The sequence below is a fragment of the Astatotilapia calliptera genome, chromosome 8 (assembly GCF_964374335.1).
Source record: "Astatotilapia calliptera chromosome 8, fAstCal68.1, whole genome shotgun sequence".
Lineage (NCBI taxonomy): Eukaryota > Metazoa > Chordata > Actinopteri > Cichliformes > Cichlidae > Astatotilapia > Astatotilapia calliptera.
In genome coordinates, this window is record NC_137429.1 from 17,469,776 (window position 1) to 17,489,588 (window position 19,813).

The window sequence follows — 19,813 nt, forward strand, 5'->3', positions numbered from 1 at the left end:
AGCCAAGTTGGACTAGAAGTTGAGCACATTTTTGTGTAAACTGGGACTTTCATTTTAAACATAAGAGCCACCCAAACAGACCTTCCTCTTAAGGTCTCAATAAGTTGAGATGTCCCTGCTAAAATGGATGGACACACACACACACACACACACACACACACACACACACACTATATACACCTGCGTGTGTGTGTATATATAGGAAAATGAAACCATTTGTTCTTTGCAGCTTTTATTTGTTTCTCAAATACAGGAGAGTTAATGTACAGAAGGACAAAGAATTTCATCAAGAACTGTACAGTATTTACACATCTTTGTTTTCCTTTTTTTATGGAAAATTAGATTGTTTTCAAAATAAGTCATAGTATGCACAAACATCAAAATGATAAAAATGAAATGCCTATCTCATGTTTAAATATTCCTCGTTTATACTCCTCCTTCCCACGTGGGAGATGGACAGTTTACTTCTTTTTCTTTGCACCTGCATGAATGATGATTGAACTGAAGCACAACAATGTAAAGAGTCAAATAGAGTCTCCTTATTTTCCCCGTCCTTTTTTTTTTTTTTTTTCCTTTTGCTGTTATTTTACACCCACTGTATTTGATACATGTCTGTCTCAACGTCTGGTCTTTTTTGGATAGAGGGGAAGACGACTTGGATATGTGGGTTATGATTGTATACTGAACCTGTGGAAAACAACTCTTAATAAAAAAAAACAAAAACCCAAAAAACAAAAAAAGCATTTAAGGGCAGCAAACCAGCACTTGTGAGAGCTTAAGTTAAAAACCTCCTCATATAAATAATAAAAATGTGTTTATATATTATCACACAGCTGACTGGTGCTGCCCTTCACATAGCACAGAATGAGAGATAGCGATAGAGAGAGAGCGTTTATTAACACATTTCAGGTTTCTGTCTGCCGACGAGTGAGTCTGCTTGCGGCGCACGCAGTTTTTAAAAAGCATCCTCGCCCTCCTCTAATCTTTTCAAAAGCCAACAGCTGATGTTAGTCTTTTCAAAAAATAATTTATGTAAAAACTAAGCGGTAATAGTTTCTCTTTGAGCTATTGTCTTTATGACACACAGTTAACAGGATGTCAGTGGCTCCCACGTTGACTTGGCGATCCTCCTCTTTGTCCTTCCACCTTGCCTCTCTCCCTTTTTTTTTTTTTCCCGTAAAACAATCAGTTTCCTCCTGACCCTTTGGTGCCCCGTGACCACGAGTGGGGGTCCCCTTCTCACAAAGTAAGACATTTCTTTAATCATTGATCAACAACAAGAAAACAAAAACAAACAAATTTTTAAAAAAAACAAAACAAAAAAAAACAGGCCAGTGTCCGAGGTCACGTCAACAGACCCTCTCGTGTTCATCAAGGGCCTTAGAGATTTGAAGAGGGGAGGGGGAGGGGGCTGTACAGTAGGATCCATCTCTTTCCTTTTTTGTTTTCAAATACTCTTACTTTAATTCACTGTCTGTGTCTTTATGTGGCTGAATCAGGCTTTGGTGCTGAGCGTGAGCAGCTCGATGAAGGAGCTGAAGAGGCTGTCCAGCCAGTTCTGGTTGGCCATGCACTGCTGCACCACTTCCTCTTGGCCCGGGTCCTCAGCTGCCTGCTCAATGGTGTTGGTCTGGGAGAATGGGATGGAAGGAGAGACAATTGTAACCAAACCAAACACATGGAAGTAGAAGCTTCAAAATGAGCAGAAACAATATGGTTTCTTACCTCTTTCTTGCACTGTAAGAAGGTGTGGTATTTATAATGATGCAGGGAGTGGTAGAGACTGTAGATCCGATAAGACTCGGCTGACAATTTAAGGTCCTATTAAAAAGAACTCGGATTATTGCTGGAGTCAATTTTAGTGAGATTATTTATGGGAAAAAAAAAGTAAAGTAAAACTAAGTGTTGCTGTTCTGGGTTTGGAAACTTGCAACAGGTGTTTGTGTCCACCTACCACCCTTCACAGTAATGATTAATTCTGTCAGTGTAGTGATTTCAGTGACTACCGTGGTTCAAGGCTTTTTTGTGATTGACAAAATTTACAGTCACACAAAATTTCACAGAACTGTGCACAGATGTACTGCTGTACGCTGGGATTTCTAACTATTCATAGCGCTTAGCAAACACAAAATAATGCACACCTGTGGTTTAGGCAGGGTCTTCTTGACTCTGTTGAGGGTCTTGCGGTTGTAAGCATCACCGCTTAGCCGGACCCTCACCACTCCTGAATCCAGGGGGTCTACAATTATCTGGGGGTAAGCATGCAGGACCTCCTGTAGAGAGAGGGGCAATGAGGAACAGCCACAAAACAGTCACACACAAAACACCAGTGTCCTCGAGTTCAAGGATCATTTCATTTACCTGCAGGCATCCTGTTACAGGGTCTACCAAGGTTATCAGTTGGCTAAACCATTGTATTCAACTAATACAAAAATAAATACTATACTTTTGAAATAAAAATTAAACTAAAATATTAGTTAAGAAAATAGTGTCAGTTATCTGTTAGTCTAGTGGTTTTCAAACGTCCTCCATACAATAATAATTAAAAATCTGGATATGAATTGGTTAAAAATATTTAAAAAAAATTTATGCAGATTTAACAGCTTTTTAAGCTCAAACAAGTAAACAACTTCATGTCAAGTCAAGCATGAGATCCATCCACCAGTTTTAACCACCTTGTCACCCTTAAGGCATCCGTCATTAAATTTGCATCCTCTCATTTCCATAAACAAAAACAGGTTTTTTCCTCATTCCAATCTTCTTATTATGACAAACTAATGTTTTGGTGTGTTGTGGCAACCTTCTGCAATCTGAGTCTTGGGTGAACAAAAGTAGCACAGGAAGCAGAAATGGCATTATTGTAAGCTAGAGGTGACTAACATGATATAAGATCCATCCAGAAGAAAATGAAATACCTTTTAAGACACTTTGACTTTGTGTAAAGTGTAAATAGGTTTCTTCCAACACAAACATCAGCATATTTTACAGGCGGTAAAACAGAGCAGTGTAAAATACTTTTATTACCTTCTATTATGTGAGCCAGAGGGACAGAAAAATAAGCAGCACATTCACAGATTACCTGGTGTTGAGAGCTCATGCTGACTCTCCTCAACAACCTCCTCTTCTGTTCGCTAAGGATGCTGTCAATCTTCCTCATCGGAGGGAGGTAGAGCTCATCTGATGGCCAATCAATGTAAAAGACGTTTCATTAGTCATCATTCATGTAGCTGCCAATCATTTTAATGCCAGCAGCAAACTGAAAGCAGCTCTCCCTGGCTGCAGTTCTTCATGCACTCCCAGGGCTTCCCCCCCTAACCTGTCACAACTGGTTTATCTGGACTGCTCATAAACTCATAACGTGTGGGCTGTTTGTCCAGCCGGAGGCTTCGACCTAAAACCTGGCAGCTGATACTTGACAGAAACGGTGATGTTTACTCAACCTGCCCAAACTTTCTGCTTATGAAAATACCTCCATCCAGTTGTTTCAATGCAGATATTTAAGCTAGAGAAAAGTGAGCTACCAGACAGGCTAACCCAGTTAGAGCAGAGATTTTCTCACTTAATAATTGCATCTGATAATTATTTCTTTATTTTCCAGTTAACATAAAACTGGTAATTATGTTGAGAAGGATGTGTGCGCGGTTCTCACCGTCTGTGTCCTCCAGAGCTTGGATCATGTCAGGGTCCAGGGCCGTGCTCACCAGCATCTCCACGTAACTCCTGAACATCTCCCTCATGGCACGGTTGTTCACTCCACCTTTCACTGGCACTGTGAGTGAGAACCAGTTTTAAACGGAGTCTTCTACCATCACACTAATTAAAATATGAAAAACCCCAAAACAAACACATCTACAGTGAAAGAATTGAAGGGTCTCACTTTCATTTTCGCTAGCTGCCTCGTCCGATGAGTCTGAGTCAGATGATGAAGGTACTTCCTTCAGCCACTTCTTCCTCTTCTTGGGCGGCGGCTCTGCCTTCACCTTGGCTGGCTTGGACTTGGGTGGTCGCTCGGCCTTTTCCTTCTCCTTCCTCTCCACCACTTTCCTGTCTTCCTTCGTCCTACCTCGCTCCGCTGCACGTTTCTCCGCTTTCTCCTGCTGCGACTGCACCCGCTTCTCCTTTTCCCTCTCTTTCTCTGTGTCCCGGTTTTTCTCCTTCTCCTCAGCTTTAGTCACAGCAGCTGAGAGCTCTTTCCTCTCTCGTGGTTCTTTTGTCGTCGTCGTGGTTGTTGTGGTCGCCGTTCTTGTTTTCTCTTTCTGTTCACGCTGGACTGGTGGAGCCACTCTCTCCTCTTTCTCCACTACTCTTGATGGCACCTGAGTGGCAGGAGGGGACGCCATTCTGGGGAGGGACTGACGTCTGTAGGATGAGGAAATCAATTTTATTTAGTACAACACAGTATAACATTGAGGGGTTTTTACTCATCCTGTCCTCAATTGTTAAAAAGTCCAGAAAAACGGTGATGATTCGATCATCAACAACCAGCTTCTGTAGATGCATTTCCCTAATATCTGAAATGATTGGATGGTAGTCGCATCATTGATCTACTCTAGTTTGTTTCAAATTCTTTATGGGCATTGGTTTCAGCATGAAGAACATTCTTACCTGAGAGCAGGTGTGGCTCTGCGCCACGGTCTCCTGGAGCACACTCTGACATAGTCCTTTTTGTTGACATTCTCCAGAAACTTGACATATATTCGCTGATAGCGCCTCTTAGCATCTCCAAAGTATCCAAGATACTGAGCCAGAAAAGGAAGAACAATTTTTAGTTCCATTAAATTTGAAGATGATATAACAATACAGACAGGCGTAAAGCCTGTATATCATACACTGCATTATTTTATGATATTATGGCTAGAACACTAAAGAGCATATAAACAGACTTGTTTGAAGGTACATTAGCGAGGGCGTGGGGTGAACTCACATTGCTTGTGGCACAGAACTGTCTCTGCCCATCTTTGATCTCTGGGCTGAACTTCTGCAGCAGGGCTTTCTGCACCCTCCAGATGGGTGGAGGCTCACGGCCAGTCTGCAGGGCCAGCTGTATCCAAACACACAATCAGTTATTTTACTGTATTTAAAACTCTACTGATGCCTTCGTAGCCACATAAAGATTAATATATAGGTTAAAAAATAAATAAAAAAATTTTTAAAAATTCACAGATTCATATAAATACCTTGAGTGTTCGAATGTCCTCCACACGCACCACAAACTCATCCCTTTCTCTAAAGATGCCCTCCCCTCCACTCTCACTCTCATCCTCCTCGCTCTCTCCAACAATGGCAGCATCTTCTTGCTTTTGAGCAAGATGCAGCGAGGTGATCTTAGGAGCTGGGGGCTCTTCTGGAGAGGCGGGGGACTCGGGAGATGGCATGGGAGACTCCTTCTGAGCTACAGAAGGAGGAGGGGAGACTGGAGCTGGAGTAGGGGCTGAAGCAGGAGGAGGGGGAGGAGGAGGGGTGGCAGGCTGTGGGATAGTAGCCAGTGTGGGAGGTGCAGGTGGGGGGGAAGGAGGTGTGGGAGCGACAGGGCTCGGAGGCTGGGAGTCCTCCTGCTCTTGTTGTTCTTCTGCTGGAGGCAGGGGTGAGGGGAGCGAGAGAGGAGGGAGGGGAGAGTGAGAAGGAGACGAGGATGAAGCAGGAGATGGAGGAACAGAGGGAGGTTCAGGAGTTGTGGGTTCTGGAGGAATCTCAGGGAGAGGAGCTGGAAGGAAGGAGGGACAAGAAATTCAATACCATTAATTCTTTTAACAAACACATTAAAGGAATTTCTAAACTAAATTTCTAAAAGGCAACTCCCACTCTTACCATCAAGCTTTGGTGCACCCAGGGTCTCCAGCTGTGGTTCCTCCGTCATATCACTCTCTTCATCGCCACCGGTGCTTCTCTCCTCTTCATTCTCTTCCTCCTCCTCCTCTTCTTCCTCCTTATTCTCATTCATGTCTACATCTTCTGGCTGAAGGACATCTGGTTCGTTGGATTGGGGCTGGGTGTGGGGGGTGTGCATGGCAGGCTGTGGGCTAAGCGTCGGGGGCTGCATTGCGGGTGTAAGAGGGCCTTGACTTGGTTGATTTTGAGACTGGGGAGGCGGTAGCGGGGGCTGGATGTTTGATGTCAGCTGAGGAGTGTCATACAAAGCAGAAATTGCTGAGGAGATGCTCTTCTGGAGGTCCTGGTTCTTTCCCACTGAGTCCTCCTCATCGGAGGAGAAAGAGGGCAAAGTCTCCAGATTCCTCTTTAGCTCATCTTCTAAACGCTTGGGGCTGGGGCAGTTGCCCAAAGCCAGACCTCCATTACCTTCACCATCCCCGAATGGGGGCGGTGGTGGTGGTGGAGGTGGTGCAGGAGACAGTGAGCGTAGTCCTCCTGATTTACAGGGTGAAGTTTCACCATTGTCAGGTTCCATTCCCGGTGAGATGTCCAAGCCTGGATGTCTCTTTCCCGTTTTCAGGAAATCCAGAAATGAAGCAACAAAACCAGCCTTGGACTCAGAGTCCTTCTCATCCCCCTAAAAGAAAGACAAAACAAGAACCTCTAATTCAGATCAAATACAAAAACTATCGAGCCACAAAGTCAAATTATTTTCATTTAAATTCAGCCTGAGCAATTTTCAACATTTTCTTCTTCACACAGCGAAAATGAAATCCTGTAGCTGTTACCCTTTCCTCCAGCCCCTCGTCATCCACTCCTTCACCCATCATCTGGCTTTTATGTTTGATCTTGTCCTGACTTCTGGTGCTTTCAGTGCTGCAGGGAGGTCCGGGACTTAAACCAAGTGAGGGAGCAGAGCCAACTGAGCCGTCTGACAAAGCAGGGTCCGTGCCAGACAGAGAATCTGTCCTCAGCAAAGCATCAGAGGAGGACAGAGTACCAATGGGTAACTTGATCTGAAAATAAAAAGAGAATAAACCTCATATTAATTGTATTTTTGCATGAATGTAAAGGCGTAGTTGGCAAAAATCTAGAAACCTAAGATAAATTAATTTTAAATTTAAGAAATAATCAGTTATAATAACTAGGAAAAAAATGGAGGACAGTGACTAATAATGAAACAGAGACAGAGAGGGAAAAAAACAAAACACAAACAGCAACCTTCAGCTGGCTCACGACTCCAATAAGAAGCATCCACACACAGGTAACACTCCCTGCTATCACATCAGTAAATCTGCGTTATTTAAAGTCAGGGCTTATATGTGAACCCCTTCTTTTATATGGGATTTTACAGTGACCACCATCAGACCACAATAAAAAAACAAAACAAACAAAAAAACCCAAAAAACTAGTGTTTGCTTTGTACTTTTATCAGCGTCAAACCTGCCTTTTCCTGGCAGAATCCCACTGACCTTGAGAGGTGGAATTGGCTCATGCTGCTGCTGTTGCTGCTGCTGTGGCTGGTGATGGAGCTGCTGTGGCGGCTGCTGCTGCTGATGGAGGTGATGGTGGTGCATCTGATCCGGCTCCTTCCCGCTCATTTCTATATACATATCCTCCCTTCTTCCTCCTCTGCCTCGGCTTCCACGGCCCCTACCCCTCCCTCGCCCCTCTACGCTGAATCCCCCTCCTACTGTCATTCCACCCATCTCCCCCATCATCCCTCTTGGAGTGTACGGCTCAGGCATAGGACGGATGCGGGGTCTCCCTCTTGGCCTTGGAGGACCCTCTCTTTTGGGCCTAGTGGGCTTTCGGCCTCTCTTCTTGGGTCCTTCTGGAGGCAGGAGTGTGTGTGAACCCATAGTCGAGTAGCCAGAGGAGTGGTAGAAATCAATGTCACCCATTAAAGGGCTGAGAGAGCCACTTCCTCCTCCTCCTTTTCTGCAGCTGGACACCAAATCCGGCAACAAGTCCGGGAGTCTCCGGCTATTCAGCCGGATGTCAGCTGGCTGATCGGCTTTATCCTCATCGTCTTCAAACTCGTACTCTTGAGCATAACTTTTCTTAGGCAGTGTGTTGGGGTCCCTGCGCTCCTTTAACAGGTGGAAAGAGCTAGACTTAAGGAGCTTCTTGGGACGAGATGAGCAAAAAATGGGAGACTGGAGACCTCCAGAACCAGGTCCCGCGTTAGTTCCTCCAGGCCCTGAGGACATTTTAGCTCCAGAATTGTTGGGACCAGCTGTATTGGAGGTCATACCCATCGCTGGGGCCTGTGACTGTATCAAACCTAGCTGCTCAGTGTTGACAGTTGAAGGCAGCTCATGTGTTTTAAGGGAGTCTAGATCCAGGGTCATGGTGTTGTTGGAAGGTTCATCCAAGCCATGACAGTAAGGTTCATAACCCTGGTCTCCACCATGATGACCCATTATGTCATAACTTGGGCCACTGCTTCCCCCTGCTCCACCTGCACTCTGTCCCGCTTTCAGTGCATCCATTCCTTCTTGCCCGGTGTGGCTTTCATTCATCTCTTCCTGCCCTGGTCCTGCACCACCAGCACAGCTAGACTTGTAGTCCTCTGCGCAAAACATGTCCTCCATTCCTGGAAAAAAGGAGCGGTCTTCATCCTGAAGCAGGGAGTCTGGGAAGCAGATAGACGTTAAGGGTACAAAGCGGTTACTTTGCTGATTCTGGTCTGCTTTCTCCACGGGGCTGACCGTGTCAAACTGGTGCTGTTCTGAGCGCTGCTGGTCCAGCTGGCTCTGCTGAGGGGTGAGCTGGGCTGAGAGCGGCTGCTGTGGGTCAGGCTGAGGCTGCGAGAGGGCCGAAGCAGAAGGTGGGGGTATATGATGAGGGTGAGGAGGCTGCTGAGGGTGGGGCTGTGTATGTGGGTGGTGAGAGTGGGTTTGTTGGTGTTGCGAGGACGGATGCTGCTGCTGCTGCGCGTGGTGCTGGGAAAGGTGATGCATGTGAGACGGGGTCGATAAGCCGATGTCAGGCTCCGTAAGGAAGGAGTGGAGTTCAGAGGCTGAATGCTGCTGCGAGTGGTGGGTTTGGGGAGGCTGATGGTGGGGCGCATGCTGCCTCTGCTGCTCTTGCTGCTGTTGTCGGTGGCGCTCGCCACTCGCTCCGCTCCTTCCTGCGCTGCCCGGTCCGCCACGTCTGTCTTCTGCAACTGCGACGTCTGTGCTGGAGGTTTGGGAGAGGGAGCGCTCCAGCATGTCCAGGGAAGAGACCACAGAGCTTTGTTTGACCTGGCTCTGCTCGTGCTGATGTGGCGGGGGCCCGTGGTTGTAGTGAGCCGCTGCTACCTCCAAAGCTTGGGACTGCAGCTGAAGCTGGAGCTGGGTGGCTTGGGACTGAGACTGAGGCTGGTGTTTACTCGAGCCAAGTCTCCCACCAGTATTATCCATTACAGCTTGTTGTTGGCTAATAGAGTGCTGCTGCTGCTGGGGGAGAGAGTCCATTTTATGGTGCTGCTGATGCTGTGAATGAGAGTCAATTTTGTGGTGCTGCTGATGTTGGTGGGAGTCCATCTTCTGGTGCTGTTGGTGCTGAGGATGGGAGTCCATTTTGTGATGCTGTTGGTGTTGCCGATGAGAGTCCATCTTGTGGTGCTGTGGATGGGGCTCCATCTTGTTGCGGGTGGTGTGAGACAACACCGACTGGAGCAGATGTGGTGGCTGACGAGACTGATCGGTGGGAGAGTCCATCAGGGACGCAGCAGCTTGAGACTGGGAATGCTGCTGTTGGATCTCAGGTGTTTTCCGTGGATAAGGGATTTCTGCACGCTCCTGTGGCTTCTTCTGGAGCTCCATTTGGGTGTGTGGTGGTATCTGCGAGTGTGAGGACACATGTTGAGTGTGTGAGGAGTGCTGGGGAGCGAGGGAGTGCTGAGTGTATGGGTCGCCCCGGCCATAGTGGACTACGGAGCCTAAGTTATCATGGTGATGGAGGTGGGAGTGTACTTGTTCAGCGCTGCCTCTCCCACCGCTGCTCCTGCTGCTTCCCACGGAGCGCTCGTTCCTTTGCTGCTGCTGCTGTTGATGGTGGTGTTGTTGATGTTGCTGCTGTTGTTTCTTCAGTGACATCTCCAGCTGGCTATCCAGCCCTGAGATGGACCCTCCAGAACCTGCATTTCCTACTCCAGCAGTGGTTGTGGCACTGTGGGTACGTATGACACTCTGAGGGTGGTACCTCTCCTCAGGAGTCTTACTCATGTCATAGCTCATCCCTTTGCCTGAATCAGTGGTTGGGGGCACTGACTGGGGCTGAGGCTGTGTTTGTTGAGATGTCTGCTGGGGCTGTTGTTGAGGATGGTGATGAGCAGCCTGAGGAGCAGGGCTCGCTTGGGCTTGCAACAGATGTTGGATCAAGAACTCATCATCGTCATCTACTTCCTCTTGAGATCTCTGAGAACCCACGCCTAGCATAGAAGTGTCCGCCTTCGTCTTGGAGGAGGTGGAGTGATACGACTGAGGTTGGGAGCTGGGACCTCTGGTGTCAGGGAAGCCTTGTGGGGAGGCTAAGAAAGTCGGGGAGAGAACTGAGGAAATGTATTTATTTGAGCCTGGTCCTCCTGGAGATTGAGTAGGGCAGTTGGGTACTGGTGAGTGCAACCCTGGACGGATGATGCCAGAGTTGCCTGATGGAGAGGGGCTGGAGTCTGGGATATGGTAAGACGCACCTCCACTACCTCCTCCACCTCTCTCATTGGTGAGACCATTTCCTGCTCCTCCCCCTGACCCAGAGTTTCCACTTCCTGTGCCACTGCTGCTTCCTCCCCCAGATGCTCCACTGCCTGACGAACCACTTGACCTTAGAAGGGCAGGTGAGTGGCCTGGGGCTCCATAGCCTAGCGATGGGCTTCCAGCTCCACCCAGAGAGGATGGAAGTGATCCATAAGCAGAGTCAGTTCCATATAGATCAGTGGAATAAGACTGGCTTCGTCCTCCCAGACTTCCATAGCCTTTCCCTCCAGTACCTGAGCTCAAGTCTTGAGCTTGTGGTGAACTAAAGCCTCCGTAGGACTGAGCCAGGTGAGATGTGGGGGGTTGATTAGGGGAATATGACTGTGTTTGTTGCTGCGGTGGGGTCTGACCAGTTAGAGCAGATGTGGGGGTCTTCACTGGGGGGACAGGAGAGCCATAGCCTGAGAGGCAGGATTTTGGAAGAGATTGGGGAGCTGATGTAGAGGTGGCAGGAGGCTGCTGCTGAGGGGCTGGAGGAGGCGGAGCTGGCTGAGGGGGTGGCTGTTGCCTGGAAGGGGCTGCACTGGAAGTGGAGGTGGGAATCGAGTTGGAAGGATGAGCCCCAGAGGTGGCAGAAGAGGAAGAGGAGGAAGAGGAGGTGGATGAAGCCGAAGGGGGAGTGTGAGGAGTTCTGGAAGATGATGCAGAACTGCCAGAAGAATAGCCACTGCTTGAGCTGCTTTTGGTACCTTTCCCAGCTGAGGAGGAAGAGGAGGAGGAGGAAGAGGAGGAATAGGGAGGCTGATTAATTGACCGATACTGCTCAGTGCGGGAGGTGGGCTTGTGGTCAGATGAGGGGCTCTGGTCTCCCAACGGACTGCAAGAAAGTCCGGCATGCCTGTGATGGGTGGCGATCTGCTGGTACCCAGGCCCTGAACAGCCGAGGTAGTGCTGAAGAGAGTGGGCAGCAGAGGACGAGAGCTGCGACTGAGCTGGCGTGGGGCGCTGGTAGTGTTTGATAACGCTGTCCTGCCGAGGCACGGCCCTCTCCTGAGCAGAGTTAGACTGGGACTGAGACTGAGGCTGGGGCTGGGCTGAGGGAAAGACTGACGGATTATACAGCTGGGAGGACTGATCCTGTAGCTGTGACGACAGCAAGTTGAACTGGTGTGACTGCAGGTGCCTGGCAGAGGACGCTTGGGCTGATGTGGCACCTGTGGGATCCTGACTGCCCCTGTAAGCAGCTGCAGCAGCACCCTGTGAGGACAGGAGTCTATCAAATCCCAGACTTGACTGAGATGGGGCTTTTATGTGTATTAGGGGGTCATGTGGGGAGAGCAGACCATTGGATGTTGGACTGAAAGTGGGTGTGTCCTGGAGGGAAAGGGAGGCACCAGGGAATGAACGGCTGGAGAAGGAAGCCGGATGCTGATAGGCTGATAGAGCTGAGGAGGAGGGAAAAGAGCCAGAGCCAGGAAGGGCTCCCGAGATGAATAGTTCAGGAGGAGCAGGCGTGTGCATCGCTGTTAAGAAGAGGAAGACATTGCAAAATTACTCAGTAACCTTCAAGCTATCATTTCAAAATCTGACATAAATTAATTAGTAAAACAAAAAAGAGGATTTAAAATTAATCAAGTCAAAGGGAAAACTATAGACAAGTACAATAAATATTTGATAAAACACACATAGTCACACACTCAGAATAATAATGATGGGCAAACATTGGGTGTTTTTTTAAATGTCATATTGACTGCGGGGCCTGTTTGAATGTCAGCACATCAGGGAAGATCTAACATAGCCCCACCTGTTTGCCAGGATGGCGTGCGGAACTGGGATAGTAGGGAGGAGGCAGAGGGCGGAGGCTGGGGACCCCGGGACTCCAGGGCTGAGATCAGATTCATGACAGAGGCATCGGGAGCAGAGGGGCTGGCGTGGTGGAGGCCAGTATCAAACAGCCCAGACAAACCTTTAGAAAAGAAAGACAGAACAATGAAACATTTATTCACTGATTAAGATCAAGATTGATCATTTTTATTAATTAATTAATAAAAATGATCAATCAACCAATCAATCAATTTAACAAAAAAAAAAAAAAAAGCCAGTTGCTCAGATGTACGTAAAGTAAGAAAATTAGGTTTAACTTCTCAAGAGGTTTATTTGGCAAACCTGATGTAAAGCAAAGAATATAAAAGGGAACTGTAGAAGTTCCAGCTGTATCTAAAAAAATACACAACTCATAAGCCATTGGAAAAAAAAAACAAAAAACGTATGAGAATGAGCACAAGCTTCAACATCCAAGGGTTTGACTCATCCAAGCGATAATGTGCACATTTTTCAATGACAATAATCTGCCAGGGCCTGTACGGACAGACACAATAATTCATTGCCAGGGCCCCTTATGGTGGTGACATGGAAGGTATGACATTTATCTTACCCAAACTCCGTCCAGCTGCTCCCCAAGCTCCGCCTTGGCCAGAGCTCCCTGGGTGGTGATTGGTGGCATAGCCCTGCAGAGGGTGAGGGGTGGCGTAAGCTTGCCGGTGAAGGAGCTCAGACTCTGGGTGGGATGATCTGGAACTCCCATATACAAGACTGGGAAGACATGGGAGTAGAGAGGACGGGTGAGGAGGGGTTGTGAACTGTCAGTAATTTCACTCATATGAGAATTTATGAAAACATAATCTGTTCTCACAACGTGACCCATGAGGAAACACTTCCTGATCTGGGGTCTACCTTTTAAAAACACACATCTAATATGCAGGTCGCTCATTTAATGAATGATGTTACATCCAGCCCTACTCATTAGGGGCATACCCTTAATATCTTCACACTTCTTGGACGTGATCTACAGGTGTAAAGCAAATCTCTGATAAGCATTGGATTACAGAATTGTTCATTACATCCAAATGTATTAAACCATATGCAAATGTTTAAAACCAGCTGTATACATGCTATGCAAAAATAAAAGAACAGCTAATTTGCAATTATTATAATGAAATCAGAAGACACACTCATTGCATAATTTGTAATTTCCCCAATCTAAATCAACTCCCTGCTTAAATCTTAAAAGCTTCCACTGGCAGTACTGTGCTTTACAAAAGAGAGATGAAATGCGTGGCTGCCTGGCTAACCAGATGACATGCTAACATTTTGTGCTGCTGTTAGCACCGCCTAGCAGAGCACAGCAGCTATGGTAGAAATGCAGATACTAGGCCCAAACTGCAAGGCCAGCCTTGCATTTACATAAAGCATGTGTAATCAACGCGTGGAAGTGCGCCGAGTGAAAAATACAGTTTCCTTACTGAGCACCAAAGACAACTGATTAATATGCTTGTAAGCACTGATTATGATGATGGAGCTAACAGCTGGATGGTGCAAGCCGACGCAAATGCATGCTAAGCTGCATGCAAACATCAGCAACTAGCTAGGTTTGTTTCATCAAATATTATTCCCCGAGGGACCGCGAAGGCTTTCGAGTGTGATCCGGCTGCTACATCTGGGTTTAAATATCACACATGTGCATCTATACATGAGGCAATGACGTTTGCATGCACAGGCCTCGATACACATCCCTGCAACAGAGCGCTAGCTCTCAGGGCTAATCAAAGCTAAAAAAAAGACAGGCATTCTTACAGGGTCCAGCCGATTTTTACTACCACCAAATGCATTCACCCTTGGCCTAATTTTATTGAAATTTACTATTCAGGCAAACGACAAGCTGCATGTTTGACACAAGAGTGAATGTGGGGCAATTTATTATGCAAATGAACCCAAATCATCCAAAATTTAAAAAAAAAAACAAAACAAAAAACCCCACAATTTGGATCATGCTTGGCGAAAAAGACAGCCAAAACCTCAATTATGATTGTTGCGTTAGCCTTGTGTGAATAATTTCCTTCCCCATTTTTTCGCCTCTTTAAGATGTGGTTATTTAAGAAATCTTTAATTAAATGCATCCTCTCGTTAATATGCATCAGTTCATCTTGTTGATGTCTGTTCGGGGGTGCTGCTGGAATGGCTTTGCTGCGTCTGCACTCTTTACCAGATCCTATCAATCCAATGAATTTCTATCCATCTATCGGGGGTTTGTGTCCAGGCCTGCACACAGGGAACAATAATTCCTATGGATACTCCAGACATCCTCCTCCTCCCCCCCACCACCATCACCACCACCACCACCACCACTACCTCCTCCACCCTGCCAGGTCTACCTAAAAAACCCACGTCTGTCAATCACATTCAGTTCATTTCCCCTACCTTTCCTTTCTCCACCCCGCCCACCCCCACGACACACACTCATCCATTCCTGTTTATAATATTATTACTATGCAACTGTTTGGATGACAATGCATTACACATAATAGCAAGGCATGGGGCTATACGTGAATGGCGACAATTTGTTTACATGGGTCACACCGTGCAAAGTAGCACTAATGCATGCACATTGTCTGAATCCAATGCATACCTTGCTTTTGCCGTTCTCTCGTAACTCCATCCTGCTCCTGCGCCCAAATCACCGAATCCTGTTCCCGGGTAATTTCTATCCATTTATGTGGTGTACAGTGTGTGCGATGAGGATGAAAGCAACGAGAACGTCGCAGGGCAGGTTACGGAAAAAAAAATCCAGTCTCTCACGTTCTCGTTTTCAGACTATTTTCCCCGGTTTCATAAGCAAGTCCTCAGGAGTGGAAAACAGCATATTGAAAGAGAAATGGAGGGGAGGAGGAGAAAGCTGGATGAAAAAAAGAGGGGGGTCTACGGGGTTATAATCCAACCACCTCCAAAAAAGCCAGTCTTTCTCCTATTCCTACGCCTTTCACATTTATCATTTCCACGAATGCAGATTTAGTCTGAAACCAGTCACGGTCATGATGAAGATGCCGCGGATTTGGCCGGCGATGGGCGAAATGCTGATAAACATTTGACTTGAATGCGTCCTTTTTCCACCGTCTCTCCTCCCCTTTTCTTTCGGCTAGTTTTGGCTAGGCTGCTAGCACGAGAAAAGATTGCAATCGACAAGCCACGTTGGTAGCAATCAGCCCCAGTAGACGAGCAAAGAAATCCACAATTTGAAAACCTCTTCCCCCTTTTTTTCCTCCCTTGCATGCAAAATCGTTCCCACCCCCCTTTCGGAGCAGAGCTGTTGAGCTAGCAGCAGATGCTAGCTGTCAGTAACGACGCATCAAAATAAAACGGGGCTGCTTTTATTTCCCCAAATGCTCGCTCCCCATATTTCTCTTTTGGTACATACAAGTAAAAGCGACGACGAGGTTGCTCACGAGAGAAAAAATCCACCAGAGCACGAAAAACCTTAAAGCCCAAACGAGGAAGTGTAAAGAAAGCAGGCCGCGTTTTAATATTTTTTACTCATTTTCCTCCGGAGACGCCATTTTTGAAGGCGGCTGGCCGCTTGTCCGTCCTCCCTCTCCCCCTTTCTGTGTCTCCGCCGAGACTCACTCACTGTCTGCGGTGACCTCCATTCACGCTTTTCAGTTTGCCAACTAGCCCTGCTCAAATTCTAGATTTTTTTGTTACCTTTCTGAACCTTTACGTATCAATTTACACAAAATAGTCACCTGCTCGCAGCGAATGCTGCGATTTGCTTAGACGCGTTCGAGTGCAACAAAAAAATCCCTGTAATTATCAGATTTACGGGCCTCCATCAGTTACTTTACACATTCGCATTCGCATCCAAAATGTCCAGCTACTTTGAGGTACAGAGGCATTTCCTGCTTCCAACGAGATGCTTCATGAAATAATTTAATTAAGCTGCAGATTGTCTCTAATCATTTAAACTCTAAGTACCGTCTTCCTTCCATAATCTTTATCATGCCAAGATCTGTTTAGATCTTTCTTTTTTTCTTGCTAATCTTATTATTTGGAGAACCTGTCTGCCAGACCCCACAATGCACATATTCTTTTACACCAGCAGATGGCACACTGGATTCTACAGTCATTATAAAGTAGGAGGGTTCAGTGGCGCTGAGACACAGGTTCACGCTCTTGAGCACGGCTTCGTGAGATACTTTAATTGGCTTGATTATCATAATAACTTGCCATTGTCTCCAAACGCTGCCCACATCCACCGAGATGCAACCAAGATGAGGTATTAGCGAAGTTACACAAAAGGTGAACGGGCTTTTAAATGAATCACTGCCGAATGTAGATGTGGACCCCTTTGTGTGCCCATGATGCACACGCTCTGGAGGCCTATTTGTGCAGGTTATTATTCACATTATTGTGTGAATATGGATGTTTGTTGCCCTCTAGTGGCCAAGTTAAATATAACCACATACTGTAAATACCGCTTAAAAGCACAGGTGGCAAATATCACCAATGTTTTGTCATGCCCTCTTTTATCTGTAGCATGCAAAGAGGACACATCATGCTGGTACCTATTCTGTTATGTTGAAAGCTGTATCCTGTGACACTGTGAAATTAACTGTAACACCAAATGATGGGATGCTGATTTTTGGGGGGAAATCAGCGGGAAGTGGGGGAAAAGGCATCATAATCAGTTATTCTTGGACTGTGTGGGCCAATAAGATTTATATCTATATCTGATTTCTATCAATCAAATGCATAATTTTGGTTAAGAAGCTGCTCTGGGGAACTATTCCTATTATTCCCTGTATTTTTCCTTAGTTTTAATAATTATTATGATGAGAGTCTGTAAAATCTTACATTATGACTATGACTACTAAATAACTTTCAAAATTCCCATATGTTGCCATTGTGGGTTATAGTTTGTCGAAGAAACAGCTGAGTGCGTATGATGTCAGATTTCTTAAATTATGTGTGCGTGTGAAAAATGTTGTCAAGATGAGTTAAAAGAAAAAACTGTTTTGTTTTTTTTTACTTTGGGTAGCATTAAAAACACTAACACTAACTGCCTTTAAAAGCCACCTTGTTTTGGTTAAACTCTCAGCTCAGCCCCCTTAAGCCAACAAAACATTTTAAAACAAAGTGAGGAACCCCGGTATCTTTTAAGCAAACCCCCCCTGTAGTGAGTATTTTGGATGCATTAGGGAACCTTTGTAATGCTCAGTGGTTGATTTAAAAGGTCAGTTATCTGCATATTCATTAGCAGGACAGCCAAACAAAAGAATGGGATAAGGGAATTTAAAGAATTAGGTACTTAATATACAGTGATGTAAATAAACTGGGAAATGAAAGGAGTAAGAGTGGCACAGAACTCAGTTGAACACACTAAAAAAAAGGAACAAAATTAAAGTCGCTTCCTAAATAACGTTCTCCTAACTTCCTGACTTTTTCCTTTCTTAAGCTTCTCACACACCGTCACTGTCATGCCTCCTCCCCTCCTCCCTTACCTCCCTCCCTCCTGTGTCCCTCCATCCCTTTTAAAGCGTTACCATATTTGACTGCAGCTCCTGCAGCAGCACACCTCCACAAACTCCACTCTCTCTCCTGTCAAAATGCCAGACTTTGCCGACGCTGTGCCAGCACCATGCCAGGTAATCAAAGAGGACTCTGACAAATGGTGAGTTCTGACAGGAATAAAAGTTCTTTTTGAATCCGTGCTTGCATTCAAAGTCGTAAAATGAATCAGTGATCTTGATTGCTGTTTCCAATCGGTGTGACAGTGCATGAATAAAATATCCTTGTATAATGTGCTCTCGAGTGAGATTTATGAACCGTGTTTGGATTTGGGTTAATAATCTGGCCACTTTCCTGTCTTTTTATGCACAATAGCCAGCGCCCACATTAACATGTCAACCAGTTTAAGTGTCTGTGGGGAAATCTACAGACTGCACTTAGAGTTCATACTAGTTTTTAAACATAACAACATCCAAATGGGACCCATACTGTAATGTCTTGAGAAGCATAAATATATATGAGGTTTAAAATAGACTTCCACTTGTAAACCCTATTGAAGAGGACCAGTATATTCCAGCTGGCTGGTTCATGTTACGTGCATGCAAGAAGATATTTAGTCCGTGTCCACGTGCAGCAGTGATTACTGTCAGTACAGCTGCTCTCCAGATTACTCACTCATCTTCTCGTACTCCACCAAAGGCCGATAAAAGCCACGGTGGAGGCTGAGTTGAAATATATTATTATCAGACCCAACTTGAATAATCCCTTTGATGTGGACTATATTTAGAAATATTCCTATTTAGCTTCAGATGGGTTCATTTGCTTTACATGTCTTCATATTAGCACAAGTTCAAATTAAGGTCCTAAAGAGAAGAGACTGATGAGTGTGTTTTTTTAAATCTCACACTGTGTTTCAGTGTCAGAGACAAGGGGATGGAGACCTGTAAAGATCTGATGGATGCCTTCCAGGCCTGTGTAAAAACCCTGTCTGAGGGGTCATGATGCACAGTGAGATCCATTTAAATTAAAAAAAAGTAAGTTCACAGAAATTGCTACAAACTCTTTTACACAGATTTTTCTTTTTCTTCTTCTAAGTCGGCAAAAGCTGAAGATTGTGACATAATCACAAAAGTCGGGAAAAGTCGGGAATAATCAGGCCAAAATAAAACTGTGTTCAAAAACGAATGCAGAAAAGAAAATGAAACAAAATAATACAATTTAAATAATTCAGTAGAAACTGTAGCATGTGTACTGTTGTGTGAATATACCTTTGATGGAAAACTGTTTATCTGAATATTTTGAATGACATATGTGTGTACTTGTGTATATTTTTCAATCACAGCTTTACCTCAGGTTCTTCACTTTCCCATCTTCTTAATACGCTGGAAGAAACCATCTGAAAACTGAAGAGGGGGGTGTTGCTTATGAATTTACCTCCATACTTCTACTTATTCTGTTATAATTGTTGTAATTGTTATACTCTAAGACTAATTAGCTTACTGTCGATAACAAGTTTGTATGATACCTTACAATAAACCTTTTTCAACATACATTATATTGTCTTTCTTTATGGCAGCACACTTTCTGTGTTCTTACATTATTATATGTTGGAGGCTCTCCACTGGTGGACCTGTATGTTCGACTTAATAGAATTAAGAAGAGCTTGTTAATCTCTGCTTAATCCCACTTTAGTACCTACATAGAGCAGTGTAATGTTACATCTGTAGTCTGTGTGTGGGGATCGCTGAAATGTACTAAGCTCAGAGTGGAGAAAGACCCTGGAAAAGACGTTTAATGGGGGTTCTAGAGAGAGAATTAGCACAGAGTATTTTTGCAGGTTTATGCAAAAAGCAAACATCATTCACAGACTGATATGTCTTGTCCTACGTTTTCTTCCCCCCAGGTTTGCATCTTCA

At 45.5% G+C, this 19,813-nt stretch overlaps 1 protein-coding gene and 1 long non-coding RNA gene across 2 annotated transcripts; one reads left to right on the forward strand and one right to left on the reverse strand.

Moving 5' to 3' along the window:
- Window positions 1-215: 215 nt before the first annotated feature.
- On the reverse strand, window positions 216-16,752 carry prr12a (proline rich 12a). The gene is made up of 15 exons (XM_026162833.2): window positions 15,025-16,752; window positions 12,994-13,151; window positions 12,364-12,525; window positions 7,344-12,082; window positions 6,660-6,887; window positions 5,809-6,508; window positions 5,178-5,704; window positions 4,925-5,041; window positions 4,606-4,739; window positions 3,878-4,359; window positions 3,650-3,769; window positions 3,080-3,177; window positions 2,142-2,273; window positions 1,726-1,821; window positions 216-1,630 (listed from the first exon to the last, which is right to left on the reverse strand). Exons 1-15 carry the CDS (start codon window positions 15,105-15,107, stop codon window positions 1,496-1,498), a joined length of 7,911 nt encoding a protein of 2,636 aa, XP_026018618.1. The 5' UTR covers window positions 15,108-16,752; the 3' UTR covers window positions 216-1,495.
- A 673-nt stretch (window positions 16,753-17,425) lies between these two features.
- LOC113019301 (uncharacterized) lies at window positions 17,426-19,447 on the forward strand. The gene is made up of 3 exons (XR_003271996.2): window positions 17,426-18,060; window positions 18,815-18,931; window positions 19,240-19,447. It is a non-coding gene; the product is annotated as an uncharacterized LOC113019301 (long non-coding RNA).
- The last annotated feature ends 366 nt before the right edge of the window (window positions 19,448-19,813 follow it).